This window comes from Eleutherodactylus coqui, chromosome 6 (assembly GCF_035609145.1).
Source record: "Eleutherodactylus coqui strain aEleCoq1 chromosome 6, aEleCoq1.hap1, whole genome shotgun sequence".
In the NCBI taxonomy this organism is placed as follows: Eukaryota; Metazoa; Chordata; class Amphibia; order Anura; family Eleutherodactylidae; genus Eleutherodactylus; species Eleutherodactylus coqui.
In genome coordinates, this window is record NC_089842.1 from 204,076,156 (window position 1) to 204,095,209 (window position 19,054).

At 43.7% G+C, this 19,054-nt stretch overlaps 1 protein-coding gene across 1 annotated transcript; it reads right to left on the minus strand.

The window, feature by feature from the left end:
- Positions 1–9,024: 9,024 nt before the first annotated feature.
- On the minus strand, positions 9,025–12,998 carry CHAC1 (ChaC glutathione specific gamma-glutamylcyclotransferase 1). Its single transcript, XM_066608640.1, has 3 exons — positions 12,815–12,998; positions 12,698–12,733; positions 9,025–10,886 (listed from the first exon to the last, which is right to left on the minus strand). Exons 1-3 carry the CDS (start codon positions 12,983–12,985, stop codon positions 10,479–10,481), a joined length of 615 nt encoding a protein of 204 aa, XP_066464737.1. The 5' UTR covers positions 12,986–12,998; the 3' UTR covers positions 9,025–10,478.
- Between the last annotated feature and the right edge of the window lie 6,056 nt (positions 12,999–19,054).

Genomic DNA, 19,054 nt, shown 5'->3' on the forward strand with positions numbered 1-19,054 from the left:
GAGTGACATACCCTACCCCCCTTTTACAGACGCAGGGACTAAGCGTGTACCAGAAAGTGCAAACGCTAAAAAGAGTGGGCTCCTCCTAGTGTCAGTGGTGATGTGACTAGTGCGCCACTGCTCATGAGTCAGCCCTGCATAGGGCTAGTGTGTAGGGTGAATTATTTTCCCCCTTTCTTGAACGATGTGTCACATATAAACATGGTGTGTTACACCACAGCAGCAGCATGCACCAGAGAAAATCACTCTTGAATTGGTGGGGGCCGCGTCCTAATGACTGCACACTAAGAGGGCCCTGATGAGGATGCAGAGGAAGACTCCTTGGGACTCGATCCCAGAAGACGTTGACCGTGCCACAGACCCGGAACAAGGAGCAAACTGCCAGACGTGAGACCAGTCTCCAACGGACTAAATGTGCACACTTCAGGGATGATGATGGACCGCTGTTTAGATGGATATTGACTGGAGTACTTTCGTATTAGAGACTATGATAATACGGGTTTTGATAATCTGTTGTGTGCGAGACCCACAGGCAGTGGATATTGCATATCCGAATTCGGTCTGTGATAGGACAAGCTTCGATTTATTTATTTATTTGTTCACATAGCCCATCGGTCTGTGTGGAAAAATGTTCTTGTGTATAACCTAATTGGCTATAATGGGTCTGTGTGTCACCCGTGAAATACACAAATGGCACACAGACCAAGTATAAGCTTGTGTGAGAGAGGCCTAATAAAGTGTTAGTGGCAGTTGAACATGACTATTCTAAAGGGTATTTTCACACAAGTGGTGGACTTGCTGCAAAAGTCCACAGCAAATACACAGAGTTTGAAAATACCTTTTTAGATGCATTCACACTTGGATTTTGGTGTGAATCCTCACCAAATTGTACAGATTTTGAAAATGGTATGCAACACATTTTTACGTTGAAGAGGTGAAGTGTGCCGTGGATCTGCATCAAAGTCTTTTTCACTGTAGAAAATCCACTACATGTGAACACATCCTTATGCCGGCATCACACGAGCACAAGCACTATTTTGCACACCTTAGTGCCATGTTTTTGTGCTATGAACGAGGCTTTTTTTTTTTATTGATTTTTTTTTTTTAACGATAAAATCGATCTATCTTAAAGCAGCTGAAGAGATGCCTAATTGTTATCCAGCTCCTCCCTGAACGAGGCCTTGCACTGAGACAAAGATTATTAGCTTCCCCCACAATAGCAATGATTTAGGTATCTTAGAAGTTATGGTAAATGTGGATGAATTTCTAGATGAAGACCTCAAACAATATGTCAACAAAAATAAAGGCCACAAATCTTATCTTTCCTCAACCGTCTGTGAAGAACTCATACAGATTTTGGGAAAAATAATTCTCTGTTCCATGTTAGGTCGAAAAAAGCCAAATGTCAATCCAATTCAGACTATTACCCCACAATGTGATCCAGAGGAAGGCAAAGAACATCCCAATGAGGTAGAAGCCAATTTTCCTTCCTGACTCCAATCTGGCAATCAGAATAATCCCTCGACCCTTTTGAAGTTATTAATGATTATATCATGGAATATTATTACAGTCCAGAAAGGCGTCCAGGCTCCTCTTGTACTCTATTAGTGAGTTCACCATCACCACGCCTTCAGGCAGAGAGTTCCATAGTCTCACTGCTTTTACAGTAAAGAACCCCCCTTCTATGTCGGTGTAGAAACCTTTTTTCCTCTAAAGGGGAAGAGGGCACCCCCTTGTTACAGTCACAGTCCTGGGTATAAATAGATAATGGCAGGGATCTCTGTATTGTCCCCTCATATATTTATATATAGTTATTAGATCGTCCCTCAGCCGTATTTTTTTCTAAACTAAATAATCCCAATTTTGATACCCTCTCTGGGTATTGTAGTCCGCCCATTCCATTTATTACTTTAGTTGCCCATCTTGTACTCGCTCAAGCTGTGATATGTCCTTCCTGAGCACCGGAGCCTAAAACTGTCCACAGTATTCCATGTGTGATCTGTATTTTATATTAGTAGATTCTACTCCTGATATCACCCATTGTGATTAACTAACTTTCATTGTACGATATGTCTTACCAACTTGGCCTGTGAAGAGGCTTTCACATTTTCTACTAGCTATCGCTCATACTGGCAAAAATATTACACAACTAGTTTGGGATTTCTTGAGCAAACACAAAATGAACATTAATGCTGGGTCCACACGGGGGCTGATTTGCAGCAGAAAGCCTACCTCGAAACCCATACCATTTGGGGCGGATTTCATTGCGGATTTCGTTGCGGAAATCATCCCCTCATTAAATTCCACAGAGGAAACGGTGATAAAACTGACATTCTGCAGAATAGAATGCTGCACCGACTGTCAATTTCTGCATGGGTTTTGTGCAGATTTCTGCAGCTTGTAGATGTGATTTTCAAAATCTCACCCACTTTGCTGTTAACTGTAAATGCAGCAGAATTTCTGTGCAGAGGGTTTGCACTGCAATTCCATGGCAAATCCGCCTCGTCTGGACGCCCCCCTCGAAGATTGTCGAAGGCAATCTTTTGATAATGCAGCTAACATGAGTGGGAAGTACATTGGTGTCCAAATTCTGAGCATTATCCTTATGCAACTATTCGATGTGCTGCACACTCTGCCCACCTAGTGGTTAAGAACAGTGCAGAGGGCAACCCGGTTGTCTACAAAGTTTTTAACAATGTTGAGCAACCAATGTTTAATCACCATCTCTCTGATGGAGACTGCTTGTGGAAAAACAAAAAGCTTTAGTCCTAACAGTTGGTCCGCATCTTTCTGGTACAAGATGGTCTGCCAGGTAGGATGTCGCATCAAGCCTTTACAAGGGTTATGACTCTACATGCAGTCTGTAACAATGTATGATGTAGAATATAGCTGACGTAAAAATGAAGCTTGCTCTTTATTCAACAAATTCCCTAAATTAGATTCCATTATCTGTTTTGTGGGACAGCAATTTGTAACTATTTCATGAAACAAATCTGTCACTGCAGGAAGCTGGTTAGAACTTGAACACCGTGATTGCTTCACTGCAAGTCAGCGAGAACAGTCCGAGTACTATGAACAATAAGCAATTAGTCAGTGTTTCCCAACTCCAGTCCTCGAGGCACCCCAACATGTTATGTCTTCCAGACTTCCTCACTATTGCACAAGTGATATCATTATTTTCATTGTTCAGACATTGCCACAGGCGTTCCTAACCCTTTACTGACTAAAGTCTGTTTGTGCCTTAATGACCAACTAATTTTTAATTTTTCATCGTCGCATTTCTAGTGCCATAACATTTTATTTTTTCCATAGACATAGCCATATGAGGGCTTGGTTTTTTAACAGGACAAACTGTATTTTTTAATATCCTAATTTTTGGGTACATATAATTTTACGTACTAAAGGGGGGTTTGGACGTCTTCTTTTGTTTTGTTTTTTTACAATTTATTTAATGCTTTTTTTTTGTCCACTAGGGGACTTGAGTATCACAATATTTTATTGTTGTCCTAATACACTACTATACTATACTTTGTATATGACCCTCATAAGCCACTGTGGCTGGCAGGCCATATTCAAGCCTCAAGGTGCCATGGCAGCCCATTGGGTCCCTACAATCACATTGCTGCGGTCCGATGGGTGGGAAAGAGAGCCCCTCTCTCTGTCAGCGTTTTACATGCAGCAGTTGCACTGGCCACAGCATGTAAAGGGTTTGACAGCAGGGATCAGTGGTTTCTCTGGTCCCCGCTGTTTGAGCAGGTGCCAGGCTGTTGCTCAACAGCGGGGCAGCTGCTCTACCTGGCATGGGAGACCTGTGCCAGGCTTCTGATGCAGCCGCCATTAAAGACGTGTGGGCAGTAATTAAGGGGTTAATATAGGATATCCTAAAAACATGTTGGGGTGCCTTGAGGACTGGAATTCGGAAACGCTGGATTAAGTTATATGCCCATAACGAAGACCGTGCTGCTCAGAGATGTTTATGGTCACATAATCTACGCTCCAATGATGGGCACGGAGAAACCACTATATTTACACCAAGCGTAAAATTTAGATGTGAAGTCTTTACCATTGCCATTGATTACTTATATAGTGGGTTACAGGAATGACTGGACGTTTATAGTGATGCGTGCTCCAATTCTTTTCCAACTTGTCTACAATCTTCATTTCTGAAATTTGTAAGGCTACTGAAAAAGCTGTATCCAGAAAACCTAACGCCGGGTGCGATAGAAACAGGGCGGATTGAGTTTGTTGGTTTTCTTTCTACTTTCAAGTCCCAAACAATGACATCCTGTGATGAGAAAGTACCAGAACATGATGATTCCAGACTGCACAGGTGAGAGATCCTTCTGACAACTGAAACAGATTAAAAATTAGCTGAGAAGTCAGAGAGGCTCAATTATCTCGCTTTAGGCACGCCTCACATGGGCGTATTTGTGCACGCAAGACGCAGAGAATAGCATTGATTTCAATAGGTTTGTTTACATGCACGTATTTTCCTGCGCATGTTGGTTGTGCAGAAAGAACCCTGCAGAATGCTCTATTTTCCTGCGCATTAATGCACCATAAGTCCCCATAAAAGTCACTGAGGGGGTGAGCAAATGCGCACAGGGATGTGTGAAATGCTTTGTAATTCTGCTAGAAGAAGAATACATCTGGAACTTATTAGCCACTTTAATCGTTGCATCCTGTGTGCAAATGAGCATGCCTTGCGGGGGCAAAAAAATACAGTAAGGTACAGATGCAAAAGTGAGCATTGAACGTGAGCTGTTAAGTATTCTGGACCTCTCAGAAATGATCAATAATTTTAACATGAGAAAGTCTTAAAAAACTTCTTTAAGAAGTTTACCACCTTGTTTACAACATCCACAGTGCTATAAAGGGCTCAGGCACACAGACGTATGTCACCCATGTCTTACACGCATGTAAAATGAGCAGTGCAAAACCTTCTCAGCGGCAGAAACAGTCTAGAATTACTAAAGCCCTTCACAGAATAAACAAATTCTTATTAAATTCTATTAGAACCATAGGGCTGGACACACACAAACTACCTTAACCACAGGACTCCCAGTATGTGTGGATCCCTGGGATAAGAGCAAATAGATAAGATGGTATGAAATAGAAGGGAGGAAAGTGTAGGCTGGGATCCCTCTATTATAATGAACAGATAGCGGGCATGAGGGTTGGCACCAGACTCAAACACACTTTTCCCAGATGTATAGAAATATTGGTCTCAAAGAGGTAACAAGGCGTCATCACCTCATAAAAACCCACAGTGATAGATAGTGTATGAGGCTTCTCGCGATCTACGCCGGATGCAGTTGGCATAAAGAGAGAAACGATTGTACTGGTGTCCTACCAAGAGATCATAATGTGTGAACATTCATTTCCATCATTCACACTCTCAGTTCTGAATTCATTGCGGTTCATTACAATTACTTTTGGTTCATTGCGATAAGTAACGGTGCAACGCGTTTCACTGTAAATGACAGCTCATCAGGAACCGTTATAATTTTGCTTTTGTGCATAAGGAATTGTATTTCAGATTTTGATCTTTAATCATAAGGTGACATTATTTATTACAGGTGCAGAAACGTGGCATTATTACTTTCGGAGGCCAGTTTACCTGCGGTGACCGAAAAGGTGACATTTTTTACCTACAAAGGCAGAAGTTGTGCCCTTATCTGTTACAGAGGCAGACGAGTGGCATTATTTATTATGGGATTAGAAGAGGGGCAATATTAATCACAGAGGCAGAAATGGCAACATTCCGATTTATGGGGCAGAAATGGCAGCCTTGTCTATTGTGAGTTGAGGAAGAATGGCATTAAGATGGGAGGAAAAGAGGGGCAGTATTCATATAGGGGGGCAGAAAAAGTGGCATTATTACTCAGGAGGCAGAATAGGGGCAGAAGAGTTAGCATTATTACTGATGGGGCAAAAAAAGGCAGCACTTTTACTGTGTGCAGGGCACTAAAAGCAGCAGTACTGCATGAGGCCTAATTAGTATCTGGGGCACTATGGATTGTGTAGCTGTTTGGAAAACGTAGGGAGGGTGATGGAAAAGCAAGGATTTAAAGATTTGTGTGTGTTAAATTCTACAGAAATAAGTTGCAGCCAGGAGGAGGCATTATGGCGGTCTAGGTGCAAATAAAGAAGAAAATGGAGATAGAATGACCCCAATCAGAGACGAAGCAACCTGTGATCACCGGAGGTAACTGCAATGTAATCAATGTCACTATGTACATCTGGTAACTAACAACTTAGAGATTTACTATGCAGGGCTCACTAGGCAGCACTATAAGGGTTTATTCACACGTCGGTATATCGGCCGGGTTTTGATGCCCGGACTATAGACTCTGTCCCTTTCTGCAGGGGGAGGAGGCAGGCCGGGAGCAGTGCACTGGGAGGGGGCGGGGCGGGACTTGGCTCCGGCCCTTCCATTGCAAACAGTGGCGAGGGGCGGAGAGGGGGTGGGAGCTCAGTGCACTGCTCCCGGCCTGCCTCGCCCCCTGCAGAAAGAGACACCGTATATCGTCCGGGCGTGAAAACCCGGATGATAAACGGACATGTGAATAAGCCCTTACTTTGAGGGGACAGAAGAGCCATGGTTTAGTGTAATATTCTACTGCCAATAGACTTTAACATGGGGGTGGCATAATCAACTGCTCCATATTGTGGGAATCCTTAGGCCTCATGTCCACGCAGAAAATCAGGCCCACCGCAGATTCTTCATGCAGAATCCCGCAGCGGGTCCCTCCTTTCCCACGGACATGAGGCCTAAAAAGAAGATTTACTAACCTTTCCGAACACTGCGGATCTTCCCTCCGTCGCGGCCGGATCTTCTTTCTTCGGCCCGGCAGATGTGCTCCACATGCTGGCAGCATGCCGCGCGCATGGGCTGTGCACTTTTTTTTTTAAAAACTCCTGCTCTCCCGCGGCGAAGAGCAGGAATTCAGCTGCAGGTGTGCCGCGGATCTGGACGGCTTCCATAGGCTTGTGGGAGACCTGTACTAAAATGGAGCATGCTGCGGGTGATTTCCCACACACGCAATCCGCGCCTCAAGGGAAAATGACATCCGCAGATATTTAACCACCTGCCGGTGTCCAATGCATCCCTATGGGGCGCGGATCAAGCGTGGGGGACACCCGCTGCAGATCTGTCCCCGTGGACATGAGGCCTTAATCTGCCCTTCTATATATAACATACAGACACATTGTGTAAGAAGCTTGCATTTAAATATAACAGAATAAGGCCGGGTGCTCACTAGCTGTGAATGCAAATAGCACCTGGGAGGCTCGGCAGAACTCTCATCGGACACTTGTCCCATTTATGTTGACATGCATTTGTATGTTCCTTTTCTTATCTGTTATATGGACAGGAGGAGGACATATGATCAGTTTGTAATTGTCTGCGGGAAAGAAAAAAAAAAGTGTTTTGAGTTATAGGCTAGAATTCGGCGGTGTGCTGTCCGTGGAGTAACATGTATAGCACCCGGCCCCAAATACACTAGTGTGCCCTAAGACTAAGGGTGTGATTACACATCATGAAGCAAATGTGCACGAAGATTAGTGAGCGGATGTTAATGCAGATTTTCACCACAATGTACTCGCTGCATTGCAACAAATTATTTCTGTAGTTAAAACCTGCGGCATTTCACAACAAATAGAGCCCGCTGCAGATTATCCTCCGCTGAGGCCTCTTTCTGGCGAACTTTGCCACGATAAAATCATAGCGTTGTACACGCAATTGTATCGTGGCAGTCATGTGATTTTCTGGCAAAAAATCTTGTATCACTGACACCCACGATAAAATTGTGCGATATTTTTTTGTATTGCGAAAGTCAATAGGACTTTCTAATATTAAAAATGTATTGCATCGCACGAAAATCACAAGTGATGCTCGGCTGTTTTGACTCATGTCGGCAGGGAATTGACATGGTGGAGAGCGATATGGAGCCGCGTGAAGTTAGCCAAAGCAAAGAAAGGGAGGGGGTTATTAAAACCGTATTCTCCTACATTGCTAATGAACTTCAGTTCACATACTGCAACTATTGTGCTGTGCATGGCCTCACCCTGAGGGACTTTTCACAGGGGTGAAATGGTATCCATATCTGCAAAATGCCACACTAAAGGTCTAAGTGCAGATTTTGATGCGACAATGCAAGCAGGTTTTAAGCCAACTTTCAATTCCGCATGTAGCCTGTGGCTTTTGACGTGGAATTTACCATGTCTTGCGGTGCGTCCTATTCCATCCTGATCCCTCACAGGATGAGTTTGTAGAGCAAATCCTTAATAAGCTCACAGATAAGCATGTTCATCTGATCTCGGGGATTGGAGCTATAGGGATCCGGTATAGACGTTTAGAAAGGGGCGATGTTTTTCCAACATGTTGCTCTCTGCACGGAATTTATGGGATGTGTATGATAGCATCAGTGTGCAAACACAAGGCTGTATGTATAGGCATAAGTATTATTCTTATCTACATCTGATATATGTTTAACACTGTATATTAGGAATTGTACGTTTTGCTTTTACCCTTATAATGATCCTGCAATGCTTTCAACATTTATATAGAAAGCAGTGGGGTTTGTTGAAAACAAAGCACATTCATAATTTACATACAAGCCTGTACTTAACTTAAGGGACCCCGTCACCTCTCTACAGCACCATAAATTAAGTTTGGTGCCGTTAGAGGGCAGGTGATGGGAGCCATAATGTAATGTATTTTCTTTTATACTCACCCGATCCCTGCACAGTCTCCTACTGCGCACCACACGGCAATGTGACTCTTCTCAAATTACCACGTGGTGCGTGATCTGCAGCAGGAAACAGCGCAAAAATGAGGGATCCAGGGAGGAAAAAAAAAAACAAGCATTACCTGGCTCGGTCACTGGCCCTAATAGGTCCTTCACTTAGTTTATAGTGTTGTAGGGATGTGACAGGTTCACTTTAATAGATAGGAATGTAGAATAAAGATGCTCAACAGTAATTACAGAACAACAAAACTCATAATAAAAAGAAATGTAATAAAAAGTATCGATTTCAGGCTTAAATACTTTGGCAAGTAACATACATAAAACAAGTAGCCATTCCAGCCATGACACATTGTAGTCTTTCTACTCATATTTCAGAAAGAAAGACCCTTAGCAGCAAAAACTTCTGTTGACTTTACCCTGGAAGTTACCATCTTATGGGATCAGTGCAGCAGATAGCAGCCCTTCCAGGTACTATAGAAGTTGCCCAAACAACTTCAACAGCTGTTAGCTTGTTCCACCGACTGCCCGCCCCCATACACATGAATGCTTGATTCGGTTAAGCATTCATGTGTTTTTCATAGACAGGGGGAAGAAAGTCGCTGCTCCGGCAACAGCTTGTCCTCTGTGAAAAGGATTGGGCATTAAAAGTTAAAGTGCCTGATTTTTTTTTTCTCCACCCAATCTCATCTGTTGGAAGGCTCCCATACACATGCGTTATTGTCCTCCTGCGGAAGTTTGTGGGTTTGGACAACTTTGCAAATGTTTTATGGGAGTCTTTAGTACCAACAATTATTAATGGCAGCACAATATGCTTTTGTCTCCATCGATAAAAGCTCACTGACACTTACAGTACCATTACACAGCAAGTAGACCTTGTTCTCCATAAGACAGTATATCTACACCGGTGGCGTACTATATAAACTACAGGCTCACACTTGCAAAAGTAGACGTTCCAAGAATATAGTGTGAAAAATATAGTTGATCTTTGTCAAGGAATGCAAATCACTTACTGATAAGATACAGTTACAGGCGTGAACACAACATGTAGGACAGAGGCCGGCTATTCTAGGGCTTGTTCCCATCAGCGTTATGGATTCCGTTTTCCTGCATCAATACAGGAGCAGGAAGACTAAATCCCCGGCCAAAATCGATCTGTTCTATGACTGAACCAAATGGACCCATCGGCTCTAATGGGGTCCATCCGGCTTTAGTTCTGCCCCTCCAGCATTTCCCAGGATGGAATAGCGCTGCACGCGGTGCTACTTCATCTTGGATTTACAGAATTTTGTAAAAGTCCATTGAACCTCCAACACAGATGTGAACGAGCCCCAAATCATAAGTTTCTGGATGAAATAGAGCCAGGCAGAGAACACTTAACATGTTTTAAACAATCCTTTCTGAAGGACGCAAGCAAGATTGGGTTACACGAACGTTGAGGTAGGTTAAGTTTTGACTGGAGGTTTGCACAGCTGATGTTCTAGCAGTCCACTTGATTTCATTGCTGTATGCGTTTATTTTTTTGCAAACGAGTCAGTTGTAGTGGTCGATCTGTACTGGAAGATTATAGACTTCATGTAGAATGTCCAGTAAGGGGGTCAGCGGTGGAGAGAAAGGCGCCAATCATCAGCTTAGCAGAGTGGTCCATGAACCTTGCAGATATGAAGCAATGCTAACCGAAGAGTTCTATTAATTTAATAAGGTGCATCATCTGTCATAGAGCTAGTGCTAGCAGAAGACCGTTGCTGGGTCATCCGTACTGTAAAGGCAGGGTAGGATGGCTATTAATGCCTCCTCTATTGAGAACAGATGTTTGTCTTCAGCTTCCGGACAAAAACTGTGCATAAAGTTTGCAAGACGTAGCAGATACTCAATATTGTGGCCCGCCCGACCGCTGCAAGCTACAATCTGAGCTGCAATATCTTCCTCTGAGGCTGGTCCAAGATAGCTGGGATTTTGAGGGGTGGCGATATATACTAGGGCTGGCAGTACCCCCGTTTCACCTTCATCCTGAGGATAGAACTCGACGAACTTTGTTACGTAGCCTCCAAGAACAGACTCCCGGATATTCAAGTACTGAAGGGATGATTCGATTTGATCACCACGAACCTCATAGGCAACACCCCATGTGCACTCCTGCAAGAACAAGACATAGAGTTGTGTAGTAGCAGAATTATACAGTATAGCAAGGGCTACACAGCGACTTTGGCCTCAAATGGGATTGCGAGACCAAAGATTGCCGAGTATCCCTGACCTCAACCTGCAGGTCACAAGAAATCCAACTACAGTGAATTTTTTAGTTACCAGCAGGAACTTGCAAGCCCCACCACTAGCCTTAATGACAGCGTGAACCTGGTCGTGGCCAATGTCACCATGTAGCACCTGGCTTACCCTACCTCACTGACATGCAGAACATTTTCATTTAGGCTACATAACCGTGAACAAGACTGTAGATATACTCAGCAGGGGGCATCTGGCTTGGGAGGGCAATCATGGCCACAAGCATTTAGCATAATTGTGATACAGTAAAGATGCCCATATACCAACTATTGGATGACTGATCGCTAAATCCGACAACCATTTCCACCAGTCCCTGAATGATTTATGAGGTTTGTGTGTTTAGGGGGATGAGCCGCTGCCAGATCTGTTTGGCAACAACTTATCTCTTGAAGAACAACAAAAGGATTGAGTGTTGAAAGTTGTCCCAGCTGTGGACAACTCAATTCTAATTTTTATGTGGCCTTAGGCCGCTTTCATACATGGAGTTGGCAAAACGCTGCAGTTTTGATCGCGGTGTTTCCCTGTGATTTTTATCTGCGTTTTTCAATGCGTTCGAAAGCGCTTTTTTGATCCACCCATCATTGTGATGAGTTCGTTAAAAACTGTGAAAAGGTTCCAAAATAGAGCAGATAGTGCTCGAAAATCACGGTGTTAACAAGCCCACGTGTGAGAGCGACCTTAAGGGTCAATTATCAGCTGATCTCTTCTGAATAAGAGTGCGTTTACACGTAACGAGAATAGTTTTTAAACAAAACAACGTTGTCTGTCAGTGTAAACACGGCCAACAATCGAAACGGGAACTATAATCTGTTCACTTATTGTTTATACCCATTTTTATACACGTGAAAATCGTCGTTGGCTCATTTTCTAATCGTTCGATCAAAGATCGCTCAGTTTTCCTCATTCACTGGGACAGAGAATGAACGATTTGCAAGCAAACGAGTAACCATTCATCTGCCTGTACATACAGGTGGCTCAAGTACACGTGAGAACAATCCGTCGCTCCATCTAAGTACCGTAAGGCTCGGTTCACATCTGCAGTTGGAGCCTTCGGGGCAGATCCGGTACAAGAGGTCATGCTGCACTATGATCAGTTACAAGTGCAGGTCACACGACGGGTACTTAACAGACCCCATTCCACCTGCAGTGTGCCAGCTCACTTACAACAGACCTCATTACACCCACAGTGTGCTAGCTGCAGCACTTCCATCATTCTGCACCTACGATTGTGCTGAACAAAGTCAGTGCGGAAGACAAATGTGAACAGGGCCCAAGATCCCTCAAATAGATCCTAATGCCTACAGCAGGGCCCTGAAGGGCCACAGGTTCTTGGACATACATCGCGCACATGATCACTCCACCCCAGATGATTTCTCAGTAAGACTACAGTCAGACATAGTGGAAAATGGTGCAAATTTTATGCTATGGAAAATCTGCATTGAAAAATGAATATATAGAACTCAACATCATTGGTGCAGAGTTTGATGCAGATGTCACCCCTTCAATAGAAAGTGCAATATGCATCAAAATCTGCACCAACAATACAGTTTGGTTGTTTTTTGTAGCACTTTTGATGCAGTTTTTTGGGGGGAATGCAATATCTGCACAGTGCCCTGAGGTTGAATGACCCCCATGCCGCCCTCCTACAGACACACAGAGAGCCTCACCTGGTAATCCTCCTGTAAGGTGACCACTCGTCCGGGCTGCAAGGAGAAAGGAAGGAGAGAGGTTAGTGTCCAGCAGTGCTGGTGGGGCAGCATACTCACACACAGACCGAAACTCACCATCTCCGGGCTGCCTCGATGGAACGTGTCCCCCTGCCAGAACTTGCGGCTGTAACCGGGGATGAAGCCGACTCTGCGGGAGGCAAACTCAAAGTCCGGCCTCCACACCAGGGAGCCGTAGCCAAAGATCCAGAGGGAGGCGCGCTGCTCCATGGCCAATATGTCAGGCATCGGGTCTCCGAGAGCTGCTCGATCAGTGGTGCTGATGCAAGACACCGCACTATATATATATAAGCCGGGGCGAGGCCACACCCACCGGCAAGTTCCATGGCACTAACAACCAATTGCAAGGCTTCATTACAAACACCACGCCTATGGTCTCTGCTTGCCGGCGATTGATTGGAGCTTCTGCTTGTCATGCCGCTCGGGCTCCTGCCGCCGCTGTCAGTATGATGCAACTGGCGGAGTGTGTTTCAGGTCTGAGCCGGCATACAGCAAGCGGAGAGGAGATTGCATCAGCGGCCGGCCATAGGAGGCACGGGAAGGCTTGCATCATGGCTAGCAGTCTACAGCCACGGGGCCACAGCTGCCTTACAGTTGGCGTCACACGCAATGAACCTATTGAATTCAAGGGGTCTATTCACATTTCTGTATTTTGCAGATTTCTGCCACGCAAAAAAAATTGAACAGACTTGCATGTGCAAACAGTACAATAAAATATGCTGATATGCATGCAAAAAAAAACAACAACATTCAAAGAGCAAAAACCTTGCACTGGCTTGCATGCAATTGTGCTTTCGCTGGTAAGAAGCCAGCCCTAGGATGCTTTCACACGAGCATAAGCATATTTGCACATATTTCTGCAGGACTTTTTGCAGAATCGGCGTTGCATATTTGCATCAGTGTATTTTACTGTACTTTTTGCAAAAAATACAGAACTGTGCTCCCGTTCATTGAGATGGCAATTAGTGTAACTTAGATATGTACTCTTTCCCAATAGTAATTGTGTCCCCCATAGTGACCCCAATAGTAAGTGTTCCCAGTAGTAATAGTGTCCCCCATAGTAACCTCAGTAGTAATAGTGACCCCATAGTGTCCCTAATAGTAATAGTGTCCCCTATAGTAACTTCAGTAGTAATAGTGTCTCCCATAGTAAGTGTCCCCCATAGTGACCCCAATAGCAATAGTGTCCCCCATAGTAACCTCAGTAGTAATAGTGACCCCCATAGTGATCCCAGTAGTGTCCCCAGTAGTAATAGTGACCCCCATAGTATCCCCAGTAGTATTAGTGTCCCTAGTAGTAATAGTGTCCCTCGTAGTGACCCCAGTAGTAATAGTGTCCCCCATAGTGACCCCAGTAGTAATGGTGACCCCCCACCATGGCCCCAGTAGTAATAGTGACACTCATAGTATCCCCAGTAGTAATAGTGTCCCTAGTAGTAATAGTGTCCCCCGTAGTGACCCCAGTAGTAATAGTGTCTCCCATAGTGACCCCAGTAGTAATAGTCAACCCCATAGTGGCCCCAGTAGTAAGAGGGCCATTAAAAGTTAATGGGATGCATGATACATGTGTATTCACTGCATAGTTCCGCATAAAATCTATGGGACCTTCTTGCATTTTTTTCACGCACATGAAAAACGCAATGAATGCACATGCAAGAAAACTGCAATACACAGTTTCGGTCCGTAAAAACACTGCATATTTCATGGACCAGAACTGAATACGCCCGTGTCAAGGAGCCCTAAGACTATGCTCAAATGGCTTAACATACATTCATAAACTGCATCACATACACTATGTTGACAAAAGTTTCCAATCCAGTGTTGGGCCACCTTTGGCCCCAATGACTGCAGTAACCCTTCTACACATGCTTTCCATCAAATGCTAGATTTGCTTCCATTCCTCCAGGATAGCTTCAGATAGAGATGCAGGGAATGATGGACGCATTCTAGTCTGTCCCAAAGATGCTGGATGGGATTGAGGACAGGGCTTTGGGCTGGTCAGTGAAGTTTGCATACTTTCTACTCCTCAAACCAAGCTTCAACATAACACTGCATGCTGTATGATATGGTGCTCGACCATGTTGGTAGAGACACAGAGCTGTGTCAAAGTATTGCCACAGGCTACATAATGCCACATTGTCCAGAATGTCCCTGTACCCATTGGGATTGAGAGTAGGTTTCACTATTACCAATGTCCCTAGTCCTACCCAGCAGAAACACCCCCACACCATAACAGAACCTCCTTTAAATTTTACTGTTGGGACAGTCCAGTCGCATCGAAACCACTCTCCAGCCAACCGCCCCAGGCACAGCTATCTGATCGGAAGATGGTATACTGTGATCCACTGGCGTTCCGCTAGGGGTTGCAATAGTGATCCAGCCCATCAGCAAACAGGTGCCCGTGGGCCCTCGCCATACACCGTTTTGCAGCCCACAGGGTGGCTGTGCGTGCCTCTCAAGGAGTGGAGGGACTGTTACCCGGAAAACCAGCAGCCAATTACAGGTTGCAGACTCACCCGATGCACGGCCCTCCCTTCCACTGAGAGACTGCAGTAGGTCAGTGCGTTAACAGCCGCTTGATTGGTCCGGCTGGCGGTGCGCTGTAAGTGAAAATGAGAGTGGAGTCTGCGGACCACGCGGTACAACCAGGTATGTACTGCATGTGATCTTATATGTATAGCTGATCTGACTTATACCAGCTGTACATATATAATTATATAGAAAACTTTACCAGGTTACACCAGCACGTTCCATATCATTGTATACAGGGGAATATATATCTCCTGTATATATTGATATGGACCATGCTGGTATAACCTGGATATCTCTTGTATCTAATTATATATGTACAGCTGGTATAAGTTATACATCCTGTATGCAGTGATATAGACCATGCTGGTATATCACTATATACAGGAGGGTGTATAACATACCAGCTGTACATATATAATTATATACAGGAGATACCCAGGTTACACCAGCATGTTCCATATTGTTGGGGTAACACACCTTCATATGGTGATTTTAATAGCTATGGGACACTAAATAATCCACTAAAAACATCAGTACATTTATTGTTAGAGCAGTTGCAATGCAATGATCCCACAGATGATCCATTAGTGTAGGTCAGCTGACCTAACTGCTGCAGTCTAGTCTCGTTTAAAGAGAAGTTTGTGTATGTCTGCACCCAATGGAAGAGACTTTTTGTTTGTCAGTGTTTTAGATAGGGTTTCATTTAGGGATACTCAGGGACATTGGAGATTAGAGAAAGCTAGAGTTAGTAATTGCCAGTTTGTTATTATTTGTCCACCATCACCATCTATTATCTGAACGTGATAGTAAACACGGGAAAGCGCCAGATGGATTCTTTCATGTATAACAAATCTTGTAAAAGCCTAAGCAAATTGACTCATCTGGCGCTGAGCAGGGACCCCCCCAATGGAGGAACTGACTGCTCGGCACCTGAAGTCCAGGTGTGCTTGTGAATATCTAAGCTTGTCCCAGGTCCTCTCTGTCCAGTGGTCCAAGGCGGCAGCAGAGAGTAGTCCCCAACACTCCAAGGTGGAAGGGTTAAATCCAGTTTTTTTTAACCTTTATGGCTCTTACCATCTATTATCTGATATAATCATCTGATTATCATCAACATCTTGTTTATGTCATTTAGTGGTGACTTCATATACTTACATTCTTATGGCATGCTTCTTATTATGTGCTTCATATTTGTTCATTTGAACAAACGTGCGGTTGTTACACAATTTGGCCCTTCTGCGAGTCCTGGGGGTATCTAAGTTAGTATCCTGGAAAGGAGACTGTTATAAATGAAGTCCAGTTCTGTTTTCTTGTGTTCAGCAGTTGTCATTAAACCCAGATCATACGTAAATTGCCCTGAACAACTCCCTAGCAACTTTTCAAAGGAAGAACCCCGCGTAGGTTAGAAAGCTTGCTGTAACATCATGTATTTTTATTAGTCATTAAAAGGTATCATATCTACAAGATTACTTGGTTTCTCTTGCTGGGAACAATTACATTTTGCTCTATTGGCTAACACCGTACCAAACTTTTTTCAAACAACAATACACGTTGTTTTATTTACTCACTGCTTCTACTGCCTGACGCACTGCGGTTTGTGGCCGCATGAGCCGTGTGTACTCTGACCTGACTGGCATCTCTTACGCTTTCTCTCTCTAGTGCATAATTGTAGCAGGGCAGACATGCTACAGAACATTGTGGCACTCACTATATCTTATATGTTTCTTCTGGCAAAAACTAAACCGTCGCTGCGGACCCTGGAGCATAGTACCACTGTGGAATCCACCATCAGTGTCAGCATTCTGCAGTACCCCAGAACAAGCGTCCCAGCTCACAAGCAGCAAAAGTTTGCCCTGAGTTGTACTTAAATGATAGGTTTTTGTTGTGAACCATTATGCCTGTCCTCAATGCCCAATCCTATGAACATTTATTGTATATGGGGCAGAAAGGGGACATTATTACTGTGCTGGGGGGAAAAGGGGACCTTATTATTGTCTACAGGGCACAAAGGGGGTAATATTTCTTTTTCAGGGCACAACGATGGGTAGTACTGTTGTGTGGGGGATCAAAGGGGGGACTAAACCTGTGTGGGGCACTAAGAGGAGTACTATTACTGCTTTGGAGCACTATTACTGTTTTGAGGCACTATTACTCTGTAGATGATTTTTTGAGGGCACTGTATCTGGCACTATTATTTTTAGGGGTGGTGTCTTGGTGGCATTATTTTTTAGGAGTAGCTATTGTGCATAGCAGAGGGATGGGGAATTTGTGTAGGTGGGTAAACACTATGTTGTGTGTGGGAAAAGTACGTGGCCAATAATGTCTCTGTTGTAAATGCTGCAGACACAAATCATTGATGGTAGACATTTTCATGGCAGCCTGGTCCAATGGAAAAGATGGGAAAAGTAAGCACTCAAAGACTTCATCTGTGAGTCACTGGATGTAACTGTACTGTATTCACTTACATGGTCTGCAGGGTGCCTGTGTAGAACTGGTATCTACCACCATATGGTCTTTGTACAGCAGATTTCATTCACTAACAGTATAGTGATAGGTTATTACAGTACGTAGTGTAGTTGAAGAGTGGAATTGTTAGTAATATTAGTCATTGAGCACTGCATTGACTGGCTGGGCAGCGCTCGAGAACCAATCACAGCCATTGCTTCCTAGAGGTGGGATTTATGAATCCTGTAACCAGGAAGTGATATTCTGTTGACAGCCGAGGACTGAAGTAAGTGCGCCAGAGCTCTGGAGACCAGCGGAAGGACCCAGACAACGCCTGCTAGGTAATGTATTGCTTTTTCCAACCCCTTAGTGACCAAGCCTGTTTGCGCCTTAATGACCAGGCCAAATTTTGGAAATCTGACATGTATGTCACTTTAACATAGAATAGCTCCGTAAAATTTTTACATATCCAAGTGATTCTGACATTGTTTTTTCACCATATCTTGTACTTCATTTAGGTGGTGAAAAAAGGCCTAATAGAATCTGTGTATGTTTATTAAAAGCCCCAAAATTGGTAAAATTTTGAAAAAAATGTCATTTTTTCACATTTTCAATTGTAATATATCAAATATGTGCAAATATACTGTACACATTTTTGATGAAATATATATTTTCATTTGTTTACTTTATTTTGGACACACATTTGAAAAGCTTTTGTTTTTTTTTAACCATTTAGGAGACATACAAATTTAACATTGACTATCAACATTTTGAGGAACACTTTGTTTTCCTACAGCAAGCCAAGATAGCAAAGACTCATAAGTGTCCGAATGATAGTTTCCCCCCACAAATTACCCAATTAAAAAAACTACACCCCTTAATATATTCACTGAGGGAGGTCATGAGTATTTTGACCCCACAGGTTTTTTTTTCAGGAGTTAATGCAATTTAGAGGAGAAAAAATAACATTTCAGGATTTTGCAAATATGTAATTTTAAAGGCAGTTTTTTTCTATAGTGCACATGGAAATGAGAATTTACACTCCAAAATGGATACCGCTGCTTGTCCTTTGTTCAGAAACATACCTCTTGTGGCCCTAATATTATGTTCGTATGCACAACGGGGCCCAAACCCAAAGGAGCAGCCGGTGGCTTTCAGAACAGAGATTTTGCTTGAAGGTGTTTCAGGCCCCATTGGCCACTTGTCGAGCCCTTGTGTGGCCAAAACAATATAGAACCCTCAAAAATGACCTCATTTTGAAAACTAGATCCATTAACGACTTCATCTAGGGGTGTGCTGCGTATTTTGATGCCACAGAAGGAA